The sequence below is a fragment of the Moschus berezovskii genome, chromosome 21 (genome assembly GCF_049115385.1).
Source record: "Moschus berezovskii isolate FMDL1 chromosome 21, NW_MosBer_1.0, whole genome shotgun sequence".
In the NCBI taxonomy this organism is placed as follows: Eukaryota; Metazoa; Chordata; class Mammalia; order Artiodactyla; family Moschidae; genus Moschus; species Moschus berezovskii.
In genome coordinates, this window is record NC_142480.1 from 22,394,781 (window position 1) to 22,411,662 (window position 16,882).

At 37.0% G+C, this 16,882-nt stretch overlaps 1 protein-coding gene across 6 annotated transcripts in view; it reads right to left on the bottom strand.

Moving 5' to 3' along the window:
- The window catches only part of MIPOL1 (mirror-image polydactyly 1), a 312,066-nt gene that overhangs the window by 95,517 nt on the left and 199,667 nt on the right, over window positions 1-16,882 (bottom strand). For all 6 annotated transcript variants that reach the window (XM_088829480.1, XM_088829479.1, XM_088829476.1 and 3 more), the window contains one exon: window positions 14,024-14,118. In XM_088829480.1, the coding sequence (XP_088685606.1) occupies window positions 14,024-14,118 (95 nt within the window). The remainder of the gene's footprint in view (window positions 1-14,023; window positions 14,119-16,882) is intronic.

A 16,882-nucleotide genomic window follows, 5' to 3' on the forward strand; every position in this document is an offset into this window, starting at 1 on the left:
GCTGCTAAGTCACCTTCAGTCGTATCCGACTCTGTGTGACCCCATAGACGGAAGCCCACCAGGCTCCCCCGTCCCTGGGATTCTCCAGGCAAGAACACTGGAGTGGGTTGCCATTTCCTTCTCCAATGTGTGAAAGTGAAAAGTGAAAGTGAAGTCGCTCAGTCGTGTCCGACCCTTAGCGACCCCATGGACTGCAGCCTACCAGGCTCCTCCATCAATGGGATTTTCCAGGCAAGAGTACTGGAGTGGCTTGCCATTGCCTTCTCCGCCTAGATCCTAATAAATTCAGAAGTTTCATAAATATCCGAAGTCTAAAATAGTAAGGGGAACAAAATATTTTAATATTGACCTGAGTTCATAAAATACATTTTGGCTTGGAATTACAGAAAAACATTCAATTAGGCCTTTTTTGACCTTTGCAAACTTTTGGAACATCACCTTAAACTTCAGAGAACAACTACTTCATGCTATAAAGAGTGAAGACTCTAACTACTTCATATATATTTAAGACTGGAATATTTACACATTTAAATGCTTAACTGCAAGTAAACATTTGTCCTTTGGGGAGAGGCCCAGGTGGAAGGGCCCCATGGCAAAATGACATGTAAGTCCCGGATATCTGACTGTACTGCCAGTGCCACCCAGTCTTAAAAGTATTGCCATATCATCATTATTATCCTCAGTCAATATTTACTAAGCTCTTTATGACAGCAGTGGCATTAGAAAGTTTATAAAAATCAAGAGTAGCTCAAAGATCTCAGTTTATTGTAACTAGTTTTCATGTAAGTTAACCTTGATATTTGGTGTTTTTTTTTGCAATTAATGAATCAAATTGTTTCTGAACAAAAGTCTTTATTATTAGCTATTATTTCCATTTATTTTCAATATTTCAAACTAGATTCAGTAAAACTGTAATACATTCAATAATGTATATGTCACATGTAATGAGAGAAAATGTTTATAATACAACTATGCTAAATTAATCTAAGTGCACTGAGCAAAGTCTCTGGAAAGATGAAGGAATTCTCTCCTTTCATTGTCATTTCTGTCCAGAACCCAGTGTTCACAGGACTGAATTCTTTGAAAAGGTATCCTTTTCCTCACTAACTGTCCTGGGCCCCCACCTCTACCAAATGGCAGAAGAATGTTATGACAGGTTAATACGTCTTTTAAAATTGCTAACAATTTTCTTAACATTTTTAAAAAAATAAAAGTGATTGAATTTCTGCAGGTAAAGTACTTTAAAAATAGCTTAAAATATTTGGCAAACTTAAAACATAAGTGAGGTTATGTATATACGTATCTATTTCATAAGGTAAGTGAATCCACTTTGGGGTATCATTCCCTTATATATCTCTAAAGCACAACACTAATAAACTATATTAAAGACGTGAACTTCATTGATATAATAAATTATACACACACATATGTATATATTATAGACCTATTTTTCATAGAAGCTTATTTACTTCTAGGCATCAAATTTAATTTGTGCAGGTTACTATGAATAAAGTTGCAAAACTTTATCAAAACTTGCAAGCTCATTTTTATATAAAAATAGAAATGGTAACCCACTCCAGTATTCTTGCCTGGAGAATCCCATGGACAGAGAAGCCTGGTAGGCTACAGTCCACGGGGTCGCAAAGAGTTGGACACGACTGAGCAACTGAACAGAACGGAACGGAACACATATACATAAAAAATTCAAACAATTAGGTTATGAATGCAAGTTAAAATTTCTTCTCCTCTTATTCATCACATACATATAATAAACCTAACTGTTAAACATAGTTCCACTTTCCAGAAAACATGCTGTTGAGTTTCTGGGGTATCAGCAAAATTTTTATTGATCCTTACAGATGCTCCAAGCACTGATTCAGGTAAGATGCAGTGGTAAATAAACAAAATCTTTGTCCTTGCAGAACTTAATTTCCAGAGGACAACGCTTAAATAATTATAGTATCATGCAGGCTTGTCCATTATTAAGAAAAATATAGGAGAGTAACAAATAGTGTGATGCAGCGAGGGGGTAGACTATTTTAGATAATGTGGCCAGGAACATTTAAGCAGAAAGTTGAGCAAAGTGAAAAGCTGACTTGTAACACTGTAGTGGGGGTGGTGGGCGTGTAGATTAGGCAGAGGAAAAAGAAAGTTAAGGTTTTGTGATGGGAGCACTCTTAGGATGTTGGAGATAATAAGAAAGCTGGTGTGGCTGGACCAAAGCAAGAGTAGATACCTGTTAAGAAATGAAGTTAGAAAGGTATCAGGGGCCAGTGCATTTGTGTACAAACACTCCTTTTATAATTAAATAAGAAAGGACAAATATCTGGAGTCACTATATGATTTAGGCAGCTGTTGTTAAATGCATGAAGTAAGCAGGATACTGTTGACTCTTGAATGTCCCTTGGGCAGCAAGGAGACCAAATCAATCAATCCAAAAGGAAATCAACCCTGGCTATTCATTGGAAAGACAATGCCGAAGCTGAAGCTCAAGACTTTGGTCACCTGATGGGAACAGACAACTCATTAAAAAAACACAAAAACCCGATGTTGGGAAAGATTGAGGGCAGGACGAGAAGGGGGCAACAGAGGATAAGATGGTTGGCTGGCATCACCAACTCAATGGACATGAGTTTGAGCAAACTCATGTGAAGGACAAGGAAGCCTCGCGTGCTGCAGTCCATGGGGTCACAAAGAGTCGGACATGACTGAGCAACCGAAAACAACAAAAGCACGATGGAAAATGTGGTAAAATGGTAAATGCCAGCCCCTTTTAGGGAAGGTAGCCTCTCCTTAGCCTCAGCTAATTGGTGAACAGCACAGGTATAATGGTTAATTTTATGTATTAATGCAGCTAGACTATGGTGCTCAGCTGTTTGTTCATCCACCAGTCTAGATATTGCTGTAAAGGTATATTTTATTATATGATTAACATTTAGATAAATAGGCTTTGAGGAAAGCAGATTCAGTTAGTTCAGTCGCTCAGTCGTGTCCGACTCTTTGTGACCCCATGTATCAGCATGCCAGGCCTCCCTGTCCATCACCAACTCCTGGAGTTCACTCAGACTCATGTCCATCGAGTCAGTGATGCCATCCAGCCATCTCATTCTCTGTCGTCCCCTTCTCCTCCTGCCTCCAATCCCTCCCAGCATCAGAGTTTTTTCCAGTGAGTCAACTCTTCGCGTGAGGTGGCCAAAGTACTGGAGTTTCAGCTTCAGCATCAGTCCTTCCAATGAACACCCAGGACTGATCTCTTTTAGAATGGACTGGTTGGATCTCCTGCAGTCCAAGGGACTCTCAAGAGTCTTCTCCAGCACCACAGTTCAAAAGCATCAATTCTTAGGTGCTCAGCTTTCTTCACAGTCCAACTCTCACATCCATACATGACCACGGGAAAAACCATAGCCTTGACTAGATGGACCTTTGTTGGCAAGGTAGCGTCTCTGCTTTTTAATATGCTATCTAGGTTGGTCATAACTCTCCCTCCAAGGAGTAAGCGTGTTTTAATTTCATGGCTGCAATCAGCATCCGCAGTGATTTTGGAGCCCCCCAAAATAAAGTCTGATACTGTTTCCACTGTTTCCCCATCTATTTCCCATGAAGTGATGGGACCAGATGCCATGATCTTTGTTTTCTGAATGTTGAGCTTCAAGCCAACTTTTTCACTTTCCTCTTTCACTTTCATCAAGAGGCTTTTGAGTTCCTCTTCACTTTCTGCCATAAGGGTGGTGTCATCTGCATATCTGAGGTTATTGATATTTCTCCTGGCAATCTTGATTTCAGCTTGTGCTTCTGGATGGGCCTCAGCCAATCAGTTGAAGGCTTTAAGAGAAAGACTGAGATCTCTAGAGGAAGAAGGAATTCTGCATCTTGGGACTTACAACCACAACAACTCATTCCTGGTTCTCTAGCCAGCTGACTTGCCCTGCAGATTTTAGACTTACCAGTACCCACAGTTGCATGAACTACCAGTTGGCATTGGTGGTAAAGAATTCACCTGCCAATGCAGGAGACAGAAGAGATGAGGGTTTAATCCTTGGGTTGGGAAAATCCCCCAGAGAAAGGCACGGAAACCCACTCCAGTATTCTTGCCTGGAGAATCCCATGGACAGAGGAGCCTGGCGGGCTACAGTTCATAGGGTTGTAAAGAGTTGGACGTAACTGAAGTGACTGAGTACAGTACACGGTTCTTTAAAATAAATCTCCCTCCCTGTATATAAACAGTCTATCGGTTCTGTTTCTCTGGAGAACGCTAATACACTTGCCATGTTAAGGATCCCACACCGGCAGATCTTCCAGTTTTTTTTGTTTTTTTTCATTATGGGAAACAATGTTGCAAATGAATATGGAATAATGCTACTGTTTCCTACACATTTTTTTAATTGGACCTGTAAGAATTTATTCAAGGAATATACAGAGGTGCCAAATTTCTAGGTAATGGATAATGCTCTCCAGAATGGCTTTAGAAGTTTACACTTGTGTTTCAATGCATGCAGGGTCGTCTCTATTTACAGTCTGCCTTTTTAATTCTAAATTTTAAGAAAGGTAAAATCCAAACAAATGTTACTGATAATGGTTTTCAAATTTCAACACTGTTGGCCTAAAAGAAAAGAAACTTTGTTGCAGATAAGATACTTTATCATATAAATACCTTGTTTTGCCCCCCAGCCCTCTACAAATTACTAACTGAAAAGCTGAACTAGGTCCACGTTATTTCCAGTCAATTTACTCATCACTGAGTTCTTATTATGTACATTGCACACATATCACTCTACAGAAGAAAGTTTTAATCTGAAGAGACTTTCAGTCTAGTGTTAAATTTGACTGTCTATTCATTTGCTTGGCAAATATTTACTAAAGGCTTGTAATATATAAAAAACACAAGCCTTAGAAGGGAAATTAAAAGAAATATTCATAAAGGTGTTATACAGGTGAGCATGAGGTATGTATGATGAGAGAGCACTGTATATAATTACGGTAGTTAACGTCAGGTAGAATGAGATCACTTCCGGTTGAGAAGGTCAGAAAAAGAGTACCAGAATACTTCCTAAATTGTGTTCTGAAGGCTCACTAAGAATCTGATAGGCAGAGATTGGGAGAATTCCAGGAGGAGTAAGATGACATAAAAAGAAAGCAGTGAAGTGGGAAATTTGGGGTATGGCCAGGAAACAGTGAATAATTCATGTTGAGAGTACAAATAATAGTCAATTTAGTATAACAAGTATTTGTTGGGTGTTTATTATGTGTGAGGTAGTGTACTAGCACCAGTGACACAAACATGAATGAAACCAGAAGATAAAGAGATGATTGGTGGAACACTGAACCAGAGATAGAGGTGGCAGCAATATCAAAGGTTCATAGGTGTTAGGCTAAAGGGTCTGGAATTTATTGTACAGGTAATGCGGTATTTCCCAGGTGGTGCAGTGGTAAAGAATCTGCCTGCTAATGCAGGAGGCATAAGAGACAAGGGTTCGATCCCTGGGTTGGGAAGATCTGCTGGAGGAGGGCATGGGAACCCACTCCAGTATTCTTGTCTGGAAAATTCCATGGACAGAAGAGCCTGGTGGGCTATAGTCCGTGGGGTTGAAAACAGTTGGACATGACTGAGTGTGTGCATGCACACACACAGACACACACACACAATGTGGTATTACTAAATACTGCTGATATCTGATTGAGAGGTTGAAAATAATGTTTCAGGAATCTTAAGAGAAGTAAGAAATGGAGACAAGCGGATGATGTAGCTAGAAAAGCCTGGGCATGAAATTATACAAGACTGGTCTAAGGTAGGAATTTTGCAAAGGAAGGAGACATTGCAAGGAAAAATCTAGCAAAATTTGGTTACTAATTAAATTTTAAAACGGGACAAATCAAAGATTACCTATGCAGAAGGCAACAAGCATCTGTAGAACTCTAATAATAGCGCCAAAACCAAGGGAAACACTTTACTTCTTTATTTACCAAAATACAAAATTAATTTTTTCTCAAGCTGATGAAAATGATGTTAATAGACGGCAAACTCTAGGATCTATAATTAGCAGGTCCATTCTAAGTCTGGACCTTTTGCTAACCATGATAATTAAATGGCAAAATATTTTGTTAAATGTTCTTCAAAGAGGAAGCTGAACCATTTTACAGAATAAAAAGGAGCAGATGAGAGCTATACATGTTGAAATTTATGTTAAAATAAGGCACAGAAAACAGTGAAAGTCAGTAATGTAAAAAAAAAAGTCCTTCTAAATTCAAAGTAATAGAAGACATAAAATATTTTGGTAGCCTCTGTAGTTATTTAATTGTTGACTTATATGTCAATAAAGCAAAAACATTTAAAGTATTTTGATCAATGATACTATTAATACATTTCCTTGGCACAGTACTTTATAGTTTTCAAAAACATTAAAAAAAATGATCTCTGTAATTGTCACAGTAAGTGGCTTAGATCATTCACAAACAGGTGCAACCCACTGGTATAAGAAACTAGTTCTTAATTCCAAATATCACTAAACAAAAAATTTAATCTACTTCTTACAAAATGGTTAGAAATGTCACAGAATATTAGAACTAGAGAAATCTCCAAGTCCAAGTTAAAGAACTTGAAGCCTAGAAAGCCTGGAGCTTGTCTATGTCAGAAAAAAAATTTGGTTAATGGCAAAGATGCTCTTTCGATTTTTTATTACTGTTTTGGCAGTATGGTTCCATAATACAGTTCCATGATAATTAATTCCGATAAAAATACAGATATAACAAAATGTTTGTGTCACTGGGTAGTCCAATTAGAACACAGAACTAAGAGGTCAGGATCGAGTGTTCAACCCCTCTTGATGAGGGATTTGCATTGAGGAAAATGTTGCTTCATGGTTAGAGTTTGCATGCCGTTGACTCCTATTGATGCATAGTTCTGACTACCGGATGAGAAACCCCACATCACCATCACACACGCAACCCAAACCCAAGCAGAGCCTAGTGACAGTCAGTAATATTTCTGATTACTAAGGACAGGATATCTAAAGACCAAAAATATATATATATAAGTAAAAGGGAAACATACTCAATAAAATTTATAAAAAGAATGTACAAAAAAAAAGCATCCCATCCCTTTTTGTAGTACATTTGACATGGTTTCTGTCTTTATGGCTTTTATGACTTAGAAATGTAGTATATCATGAACCCAGTAAGAAGGATTTATTTTTAATCCAGTATTCACTATGCCAAACATTCAAGCATTCTATTTAATTAAAAAAAAAATACTATTACAATTAGAGGAAACATACCACCTTAAAATATAAAGCAGATTATTCAATATTTGTGATGTTCTAGAATGTCAAATCTGCCATGTTCTGAAAGGCATCACAACTTCTCACTTGGAATTGAACAAATCAACAAAAATTTAAAATATAATCTGCTGCTATTATGAGTATATTAAATCCTAGTCTAGTGTCACTGAACAACAGGAGTCTAATTCCTATCTACACACTTGAATTCACTTTTTTTAGCAGAAGTAAATACAGAAGTACTATAAAATCAGCAAACATTGAAACTTAGGGTTTCTCCTGATTAGAAAAGAGTTTGTTATTATTATGCCTCCTGAGCTTAGGAATGCAGCACTACAGGTTTAAAGAACAGGAAAAAAATCATTACTAAATACAAATCTAACTTCTACAAGTTTAAGATTCTTCCCTGATGAAACAGTTTAGATTCACACTAATGAAGCTGTTGTAGATGAATTCAGTATTTGGCAGAAAGGAAGGCACTAGTACTTTACTAACAGCACTTTTGTAATAATAAAATTTATTTTAAACCTTCACATTGATTCTTCTCCTGCTATCCTCTCTGCTTTAATGTGAAGGAGCCATCACTTACACTGGTAAGTTTACTATTGCTACCCATTCACCTCACCTGCCCCATCCCTAACTGTGCCAAAGGACACAAAGGCCAACATGTCCTTTTCTCAGTATTCAAAGTCTTCTAGGACTCACAGGAAACAAACAGAATAGAAAAATCTCATAATACATACTTCCATATTCCTAATCCCATTCAGGTAAATAAAATGCTTAAAATAAACAGTAGCTCTTGGTGTAACCCAGCTAAAAAAACCAACTTTTTAGAAAAAAAATTAGAATAAGGTCAATATTAGGAAGAATAAAAGTCATTAGCATATTTTAATATGTCCCTAACACTAATGACTGATCACATAACCTCTTTTGCTTTGGCTGTTGGAAAGTTTAAGAGAACTATTCTTGAGGCTTATTCTTTTGCTGTTTCATGGTAAATATGCAAGCTGACTTACTCCTGGCTCTAGCTTCCTGTCCTATTTCTATATTTTTCTTAGTGTATTTTTTCTTAGTTATTGATAAGCAACTTTCTTTGACATGACCATATACATGTATGTGTGTATATATATATGTATATATATTTATGTGTAAAACTGATTTGAATAACTAAAAGTGCATTTGTTCTTAAACTTTATTTTAAAAATACATTACCTATTATGACATACATATACACATGCAAACACACATGAAAATTACAGTTAGTCTTGCCTTTCTTCACAATAAATATGAAACTCTTCCCCCTGTCTTCTATAGCAGAGGAAACTTTGAAGAAAAAAAAAAAGAGTACTATCTCTATGAGTTACTTGTGTTTCATGTATGGATCTGTAACCACCATCTATTTGGGCATGTAAAAAATATTGTTTACTTTCACTTAAATTAGAATCTGGGATTCCAGGAAATTTAAACTTTATTGTTTTTGGAAATTGCCTCTCTCTTCCTAGAGTTCTACATCCAAGGGATCTTACATCTATTCTATTTAAAATAAATTCCTGAATATCCTCACAGAATATTTTCTATACCTTAAAAATGAAACTTCACTGTGAGTTTAAATTTATTTATATTCATAGCTATTCTTATTTCCTTTACTCCTGTCTATAAGCACAAGGTGACCATCTTCCTGCTCAAGGCAAACACTTCTACAGATTCTTAATTCCATCTCTTTTTAAATTTGGGGGGATTCTGTTCTAGAACAATTCTCTCCTGGCTCTTTCCAACGAGTCATAAACATGCTCAAATGTCTGTCATTTTTCAAAAACAAGAGACATAATCCTTAACCCACTTTAGTTTCTTCTCACCTATAACATCTTTCTTATCCAGGTTTCTTCAAGGATCACTCAAACTGATAGTTCAAACTGCTATTCTTCTTTCCCTCAAATCACTCTTGAACTTACAAAAAAATTGACTTCTATACCTAATACTCTATTAAAACTACTCTTATAGATATCAATAATGGCCACCTCGTTTCAAACAAAGGGGATACTTTTTGCTTATATCTTAACCATTTAGAAACACTTGACTTAAAATTTTTTTTTAATTAAAATTTCCTTCCTTGGCTTCAGTGATATTGTTTTTAATTCTACTCTTACCTCTCTGACTTCTTGTTGTAAAAAGAAATTTAACATTGGTTGAGCACTAATAATCAGCCAAACACTGTGCAAAGGGTTGCAAGTACTTAAAACAATTCTAGAAAATTCCCTGGTGGTTCAGTGGTTAGAACTTTGTGCTTTCACTGATGAGGGCATGGGTTTGATCCCTGGTCAGGGAACTAAGATCCTGCAAGCTGTGTGGCCTGGCCATAAAAAACAAAACAACACAAAACCTCTATGTGGTAGGTACTATAATTCTCATTTTATAAAATGAAAATGGTCTTGGAGCGGTTCATTTATATAAGGTTACACAAGGCAGGGCTGTCTAACTGCAAATCTCTGTAGCTTTACTACATTATCAGCAATTAAAAAAAAAATGTAGCAGTGAGAGGGGTCTTTGTGAAGCTTATCTTTGAGCCAATAATTGTTAACTATTTAAAAGAGGTTATTTAGCTCTGTTAGATTCATGTAGATTTTAAAAAGTCTTTGAAAGATAAATGTTTAATCCACATAATTTTCAAAAATCTTTCAATAATCCTCTGCAATTCAGCAAAGAGAAGGAGTATCAAGGTTTGTTTTTCAGTAAGTAAGGTCAACTTATGCAAGATTAACACATCACCCTCAGCATTCTTGGACACTGTCACTTTAACAACAGAACACCTGCTGACCTATCTCATGGCAGGAGAAGGTGCCATAAAAACTCTCCCTATCAATGGGGTGAAAAGACTACATACCATACCACAACAGCCAAGGTTTAAGCACAAACCACACAGTATTCATAAGTCTTAATAAAGGCTTCTGTTATTTTCCCAAGAAGTAACCCTAACTTAATGCAGCTAACTGAAGTGTGCATCTAAGCTGGCAGCCTTCAAACTTGGCTGCACATGGGAATTTCTAAGGAGTTTTAAACACACCAAAGCAGAGTCTTACTCCAAGAGACTGAAGTAATAAGTCTGGGAAGGGATGGGGATCAGGATTTCTAGAGGCTCCTCAAGTGATTCTATCGCATAATTACAGCTTAGAATCCACTAGTGTAAAATATACAAGTGTGTACAAAGTCACTTCAGTTGTGCCTGACTCTTTGCGACCCTATGGACTGTAGCCCACCAAGCTCCTCTGTCCATGGGGACTCTATAGGCAAGAATACTGGAGTGGTTTGCCGTTTCCTCCTCCAGGGATCTTCCCGACCAGGGATTGAACCAGCATCTCTTATGTCTCTTGCATTGGCAGGCAGGTTCTTTACCACTAGCGCCACCTGGGAGGAAAGACTGTTATATTTATGCTCTTAAAAAAAAAAAAACAACAGGATTCAACATCTTCAACTACTACCAGAGTTCTGCTTGCCCACATACCTACTGATTCTAATTGCAAGCAGATGATTCCCCATGGTCAGTCATCAACCAAACATACTTGGAATTCGGTAACTGTATTAGTTTCCTGAGCTGCTCTAACAAAGTACCCAAACTAGGCGGGGTTAAAACAACAGAAATCTATCGTCTCACAGTTCTGGAGGCTACAAGTCCAAAATCACGGTTTCAGCTGGATTGTGTCTTCCAAGAAGGATGTAAGGGAGAATCCTCCTGGTGCCTCTTCTAGCTTTTGGCGTTTGCTCCAATCCTTGGTATTCATGTGCTTGTAGATATTTTACATCTCCCCAGGCACAAGGCCGTCTTTGCCCTGGGTCTCCACATAGTCTTCCCTCTATGCCTGTGTCTCTGTGGCTAACTTTTTTACTTTTTATAAAAACTTCAGTCATACTGGGTTAGAGCCCATGCTAATGATCTCATTTTAACTTGATTAGCTCTGTTAAACACCTTCAGTTCAGTTCAGTCGCTCAGTCGTGTCCGACTCTTTGCGACCCCATGAATCACAGCATGCCAGGCCTCCCTGTCCATCACCAAATCCCGGAGTACACTCAAACTCATATCCATCAACTCGGTGATGCCATCCAGCCATCTCATTCTCTGTCGTCCCCTTATCCTCCTGCCCCCAGTCCTTCCCAGCATCAGACTCTTTTCCAGTGAGTCAGCTCGTCGCATGAGGTGGCCAAAGTATTGCAGTTTCAGCTTCAGCATCAGTCCTTCCAATGAACACCCAGGATTGATCTCCTTTAGAATGGACTGGTTGGATCTCCTTGCAGTCCAAGGGACTCTCAAGAGTCTTCTCCAACACCACAGTTCAAATGCATCAATTCTTCGGCGCGCAGCTTTCTTCACAGTCCAACTCCCACATCCATACATGACCACTGGAAAAAACACAGCCTTGACTAGACGGACCTTGGTTGGCAAAGTAATGTCTCTGCTTTTTAATATGCTATCTAGGTTGGTCATAACTTTCCCTCCAAGGAGTAAGCGTCTTTTAATTTCATGGCTGCAATCAGCATCTGCAGTGATTTTGGAGCCCCCCAAAATAAAGTCTGACACTGTTTCCACTGTTTCCCCATCTATTTCCCATGAAGTGATGGGACCAGATGCCATGATCTTTGTTTTCTGAATGTTGAGCTTCAAGCCAACCTTTTCACTCTCCTCTTTCACTTTCATCAAGAAGCTTTTGAGTTCCTCTTCACTTTTTGCCATAACGGTGGTGTCATCTGCATATCTGAGGTTACTGATATTTCTCCCAGCAATCTTGATTCCAGCTCCTGCTTCTTCCAGCCCAGCGTTCCTCATGATGTACTCTGCATATAAGTTAAATAAACAGGGTGACAATATACAACCTTGACGTACTCCTTTTCCTATTTGGAACCAGTCTGTTGTTCCATGTCCAGTTCTGACTGTTGCTTCCTGACCTGCATACAGGTTTCTGAAAGGCAGGTCAGGTGGTCTGGTATTCCCATTTCTTTCAGAATTTTCCACAGTTTATTGTGATCCACACAGCCAAAGGCTTTGGCATAGTCAATGAAGCAGAAATAGATGTTTTTCTGGAACTCTCTTGCTTTCTCCATGATCCAGCGGATGTTGGCAATTTGATCTCTGGTGTCTCTGCCTTTTCAAAAAGCCTGCTTGAACATCTGGAGTTCACGGTTCACATATTGCTGAAGCCTGACTTGGAGAATTTTGAGCATGACATCTTATTAAACATTTTATTTAGACCCAAATAAGAGCACATTCTGAGGCACTAGGGGTTAAGACTTCAATATATTTTTGTGAGGGACATAATTCAACCCATAACAATAACCAATTAGTATTTATATCAAATGGGCTTCCCTGGTGGCTCAGAGGTTAAAGCGTCTGCCTCCAGTGTGGGAGACCCGGGTGTTTGATCCCTGGGTCGGGAAGATCCCCTGGAAAACGGAAACGGTAACCCACTCCAGTATTCTTGCCTGGAGAATCCCATGGACGGAGAAGCCTGGTAGGCTACAGTCCATGGGGTCGCAAAGAGTCGGACACGACTGAGCGACGGAATGGATGGACGGATTTATATCAAATAATACTGTTTTAAAGCATGGATTTTTAAACCATGAAGATGGGAAAAAAATTTTTCATCTTTATTTTTCACTCTCATGTAAATACAGCATTTCTTACAATTATGAACACAGGCAACAATCTTCAGTAGTATTATTAGTGGTTCTTGAGACTTTGTCCCTCATAGAAACCACTGGTATTTTCAGGTCACATTTCAGTGCTTGCAGTCATCTTCAAAATATTATTTATAGTTATCACTACTTTGAAATTACAGTTTTTAATAAACTTGCTGTTAGTTATTTAATGTATTAGTGCATTAATATATCATGTTGTAATACCTTCGTAATTTTATTTCAATAAAACTGATTTTGATTTAATTGAATTTTATGCACTGAACATTATTTTGAGAAGGGGATCAAAATTTTTAAAAAAAATCTTTCAATAACCTACAGCTCTAGTTAGTGAATTCTTCCATTTCAGACTTGAGGTTTTTTTAATCTTCATAAGTATTTAAAAATATGCAGTGCCTTGTACATCATTTTCAAACCTTTTATAAAAAAAGCTATGATCCACCGTGAAAATATATATTTTACATGTAGCCCAAGACACAATCTTCTCTCTCACACACAACACAAAACTGAAACAAAAACGTCACAAAACAATATTTACCCTTACTGCACTCTTGACATTTTTCTATTCTATCTCTATTCATTAAAAAATGCCAGTGTGACCTACTGAATTAATTTCACAACTAATCTTGGAGCATAAATTAAATTAGTCCTTTAAAAATCCTTTAGTGGAATTCCTTTAGAAACTTCTCATACTGTGATAGTTGAAAGGCTGTTATTACTGCTATTCATGTACTATTTTAAAAATATATGCCTTCATTTCAGAGGTGCCCTTTAGATGAGCAAATAACTCAAGAGCTAAGTAGGCTCCATTTAGACAACTGGTTAAGAGTTACGTAAACTTTATAATTCCCATTTTATAATGGGAGTCTCAACTTAAACTTCACCAAATACCAGAGGGAAACAAGGTAGAATAATAAATATTTTATGCCCGAATCATTTTAAAATTACAAAAATATCTTGGGTATAATGTTTAATTTCATTGAGGTATTTCCTCATTCACCACTATAAAACTGGGTAGAGACATTTTCCAAACTAACATTTATTTATGCCCAGGATAAAAAGAATTTTACCTGTAGTAAACTCGAAGTGTCTGGATTTCTTCTTCCAGTTTTTTGTACTGCTGAACTGCGGTTTCTCTGGCTTGTTGCATAGCTAACAACTTTGCCTGTAAGTAATTAACATTTTAAGAAATTTAATAGCAGTTTGGTACCCTTAAATACACTACTATAGTATGAACAGAAGTCTTTAATTTCTGGGAGTTTAAAAACACCCTCAGTATTTTTAGTAGTGGTTCATAATTTCCCACAAAATAATTCAATTATATTAATAACAGAAATATTAAAGACATGAACATATTTCATTTACCAACTTTGCTCATTACTAAACTTCAATCTTATTCATCTGTGTCATCAGATATATGCCTTTCTGCAATGTTTAACTTTACACACAGAATTCAGAATGTGGAACATGGGTTCAGAGCATTATCTAGAGTAGAGATAAGCACAATGGGTGTTTCACATATAAATTTTATGTGGCTCTACTGCCTGATCGCTAGATTTTCTTTTAACTTTATTAATAGAAACTCAGAAAACTCTAAATATGTTAAGCCATCTTTGATATTTAACATGAAAAAAACTGCACAAGACTACAACCTGATTTTTACAGATATGATTTAACCTCTTCAATTCCTTTTCTGCAGGGAAAAAAAAAAATCTCTAAAGGGAGAATGGCAGTAATTTTGAATGCTGGAGATATTTTACTCAAGGGTTGCTATTGTTCATCTTGGCTTGTAATATTCAAATTTTAAAGAGTCTTAATCAGTTTTTCAGTAGAGTTCAAAAGTAATTTTAAAAGAATTGTACCTTCCAAACATCATTCCCAAAATTTCCAGCATAGTCAAAGAAAGCTATCAACCCGCCTTTTAAAGTATGGTATCGGTAAGTCAGACTTTAATTTTGCTTATTTAAAGTTTAATTTGCATGAAAAGACTGTCTTTTACTTTAAATGTGTTTGATAGACAACATGAAGCAAACTATTATCATACATGTCACAAACTGCACTAAAGGTAATAATTAAAAAGCAATCAAAAGTTGGAGGTTGAATGAAATTCATTAATTTTGCTGAACTCATGATTTCACTGAAATTATTTTCTTGCATAAGAATGAAGTCATAAGATAAATTATGAAATCTGATCATAGGAAAATTAATGAGTGTAATATAAATAAACATTAAACAGTGCCACTTTTCTATTTTAATAATGCAGACATAAAAAAATAGCAGTTTAAATTTTTATATAAAAAAATTAAGCACCAAATTAATGAGCTATCTGCACTAGCAAATCCTAACAAAGTGTTACTTTTAATTAAATTTAAGATGTTCAAGTACTCGCTTTAACATGTCACATTCTAGAATTATGGATGAAAATAGTCTCAAAAAATATTTTTAAAAAAGCATGTAAAGCTGGTTCTTGATGCCAATAATTAAAAGCTTTGCTAATTTTCAGTATACTATAAAATGTAATTAAAAGGTTAACTTGCATGACCGAATACCCACTGTGATTAATAAGAAACCAAAAAGAATCGCCCCCAAAATATTTCACATTCAACTTACAAAACATCAGACATCCTGTTGCATGTAATTTAAGAAATATTAACTATTTGACAGGTAATTGAGAATTTGATAAATAACAATGGACAGTGTTAAGAACCCAAGATGATTATTTTTAAGCTTTTGTACCCGGTACTTCTGCAGAAAACCAAAACCAAACAAACCCAAACACAAAGCAAAAAACGAACCCAGCAATGCTGTAACAGGAAAAAGCCATAACAAAGTTTATGCCTAAGAAATTTCTGCAATGAAAATGGGATGTGAGAGCTGTACTTAAATTCCCTTGCTTTGGGTAAAAATGAACATTTTATTCCTCTTCCTACACTCAGTTCACCACGAAGATTTGGTGTTGCTTCATAGACCCATTTGATTTATTACTTCCAAATGCCTAATCTTATATCTAGGCATTGGAGACTATATTCAAAGCTATTATAGACCTTCTGACCTTACAAGCTCCTTTCACTACTTTATCAGACACACATTTATCTGGTCAACTTTTTTTAGGGGTGGGTAAATACCATTACCCTATGGCACAGTGATCCTGTTTGACGGCTAGGATGAACTTCCTTCCCCACTACCTCAGGTATTCATGTATATACGATCTAGAATTTTAAAAAATATTTATTTATTTATTTATTTAGTTGTGCTGGTCTTAGTTGCAGCACGCGGGATCTTTGACCTTCATTGTGACACGTGGGATCTTTTTTTTTTTTTTAAGCTTTGGCACACAGGATGTTTTAGCTGTGGCATGCAAACTCCTGGTTGCAGCATGTGGGATCCAGTTCCTGACCAGGGATTGAACCCAGGTCTCCTGCATTGGGCATGTGGAGTCCCAGCCACTGGACCACTGGGGGCGTCCCTATATGGTCTAGATTGTTCAGAGTAGTCCATCCTGATAGCCCCAGAAGAAAATTGAAACTTGATGACATCATTTGTATCCTGGATCCCTGTATACCAGACAGATCCAGATTCATTTCTTGGATACGTGAGGTTTTTTTTTTTTTTTTTTTGCATAGGCTACTTAGAGTTGGATTTATGGTATATGCAATGTAATGTCCCTGGTGGCCCAGAAGGTAAAGAATTTGCCTGCAAGCAGGAGACCTGGGTTCGATCCCTGGGCTGGGAAGATCCCCTGGAGAAGGGAATGGCTATCCACTCCAGTATTCTTGTCTGGAGAATTCCATGGACAGAGGAGCCTGGTGGGCTATAGTCCATGGGGTCACAAAGAGTATAAGCAATGTAAGAAAATTAATTTTCATGTGCTGTTTATACCTATTGCATTTCCTAGTTTTATTATTGAAAGAAAAGTGAAAGTGTTAGTC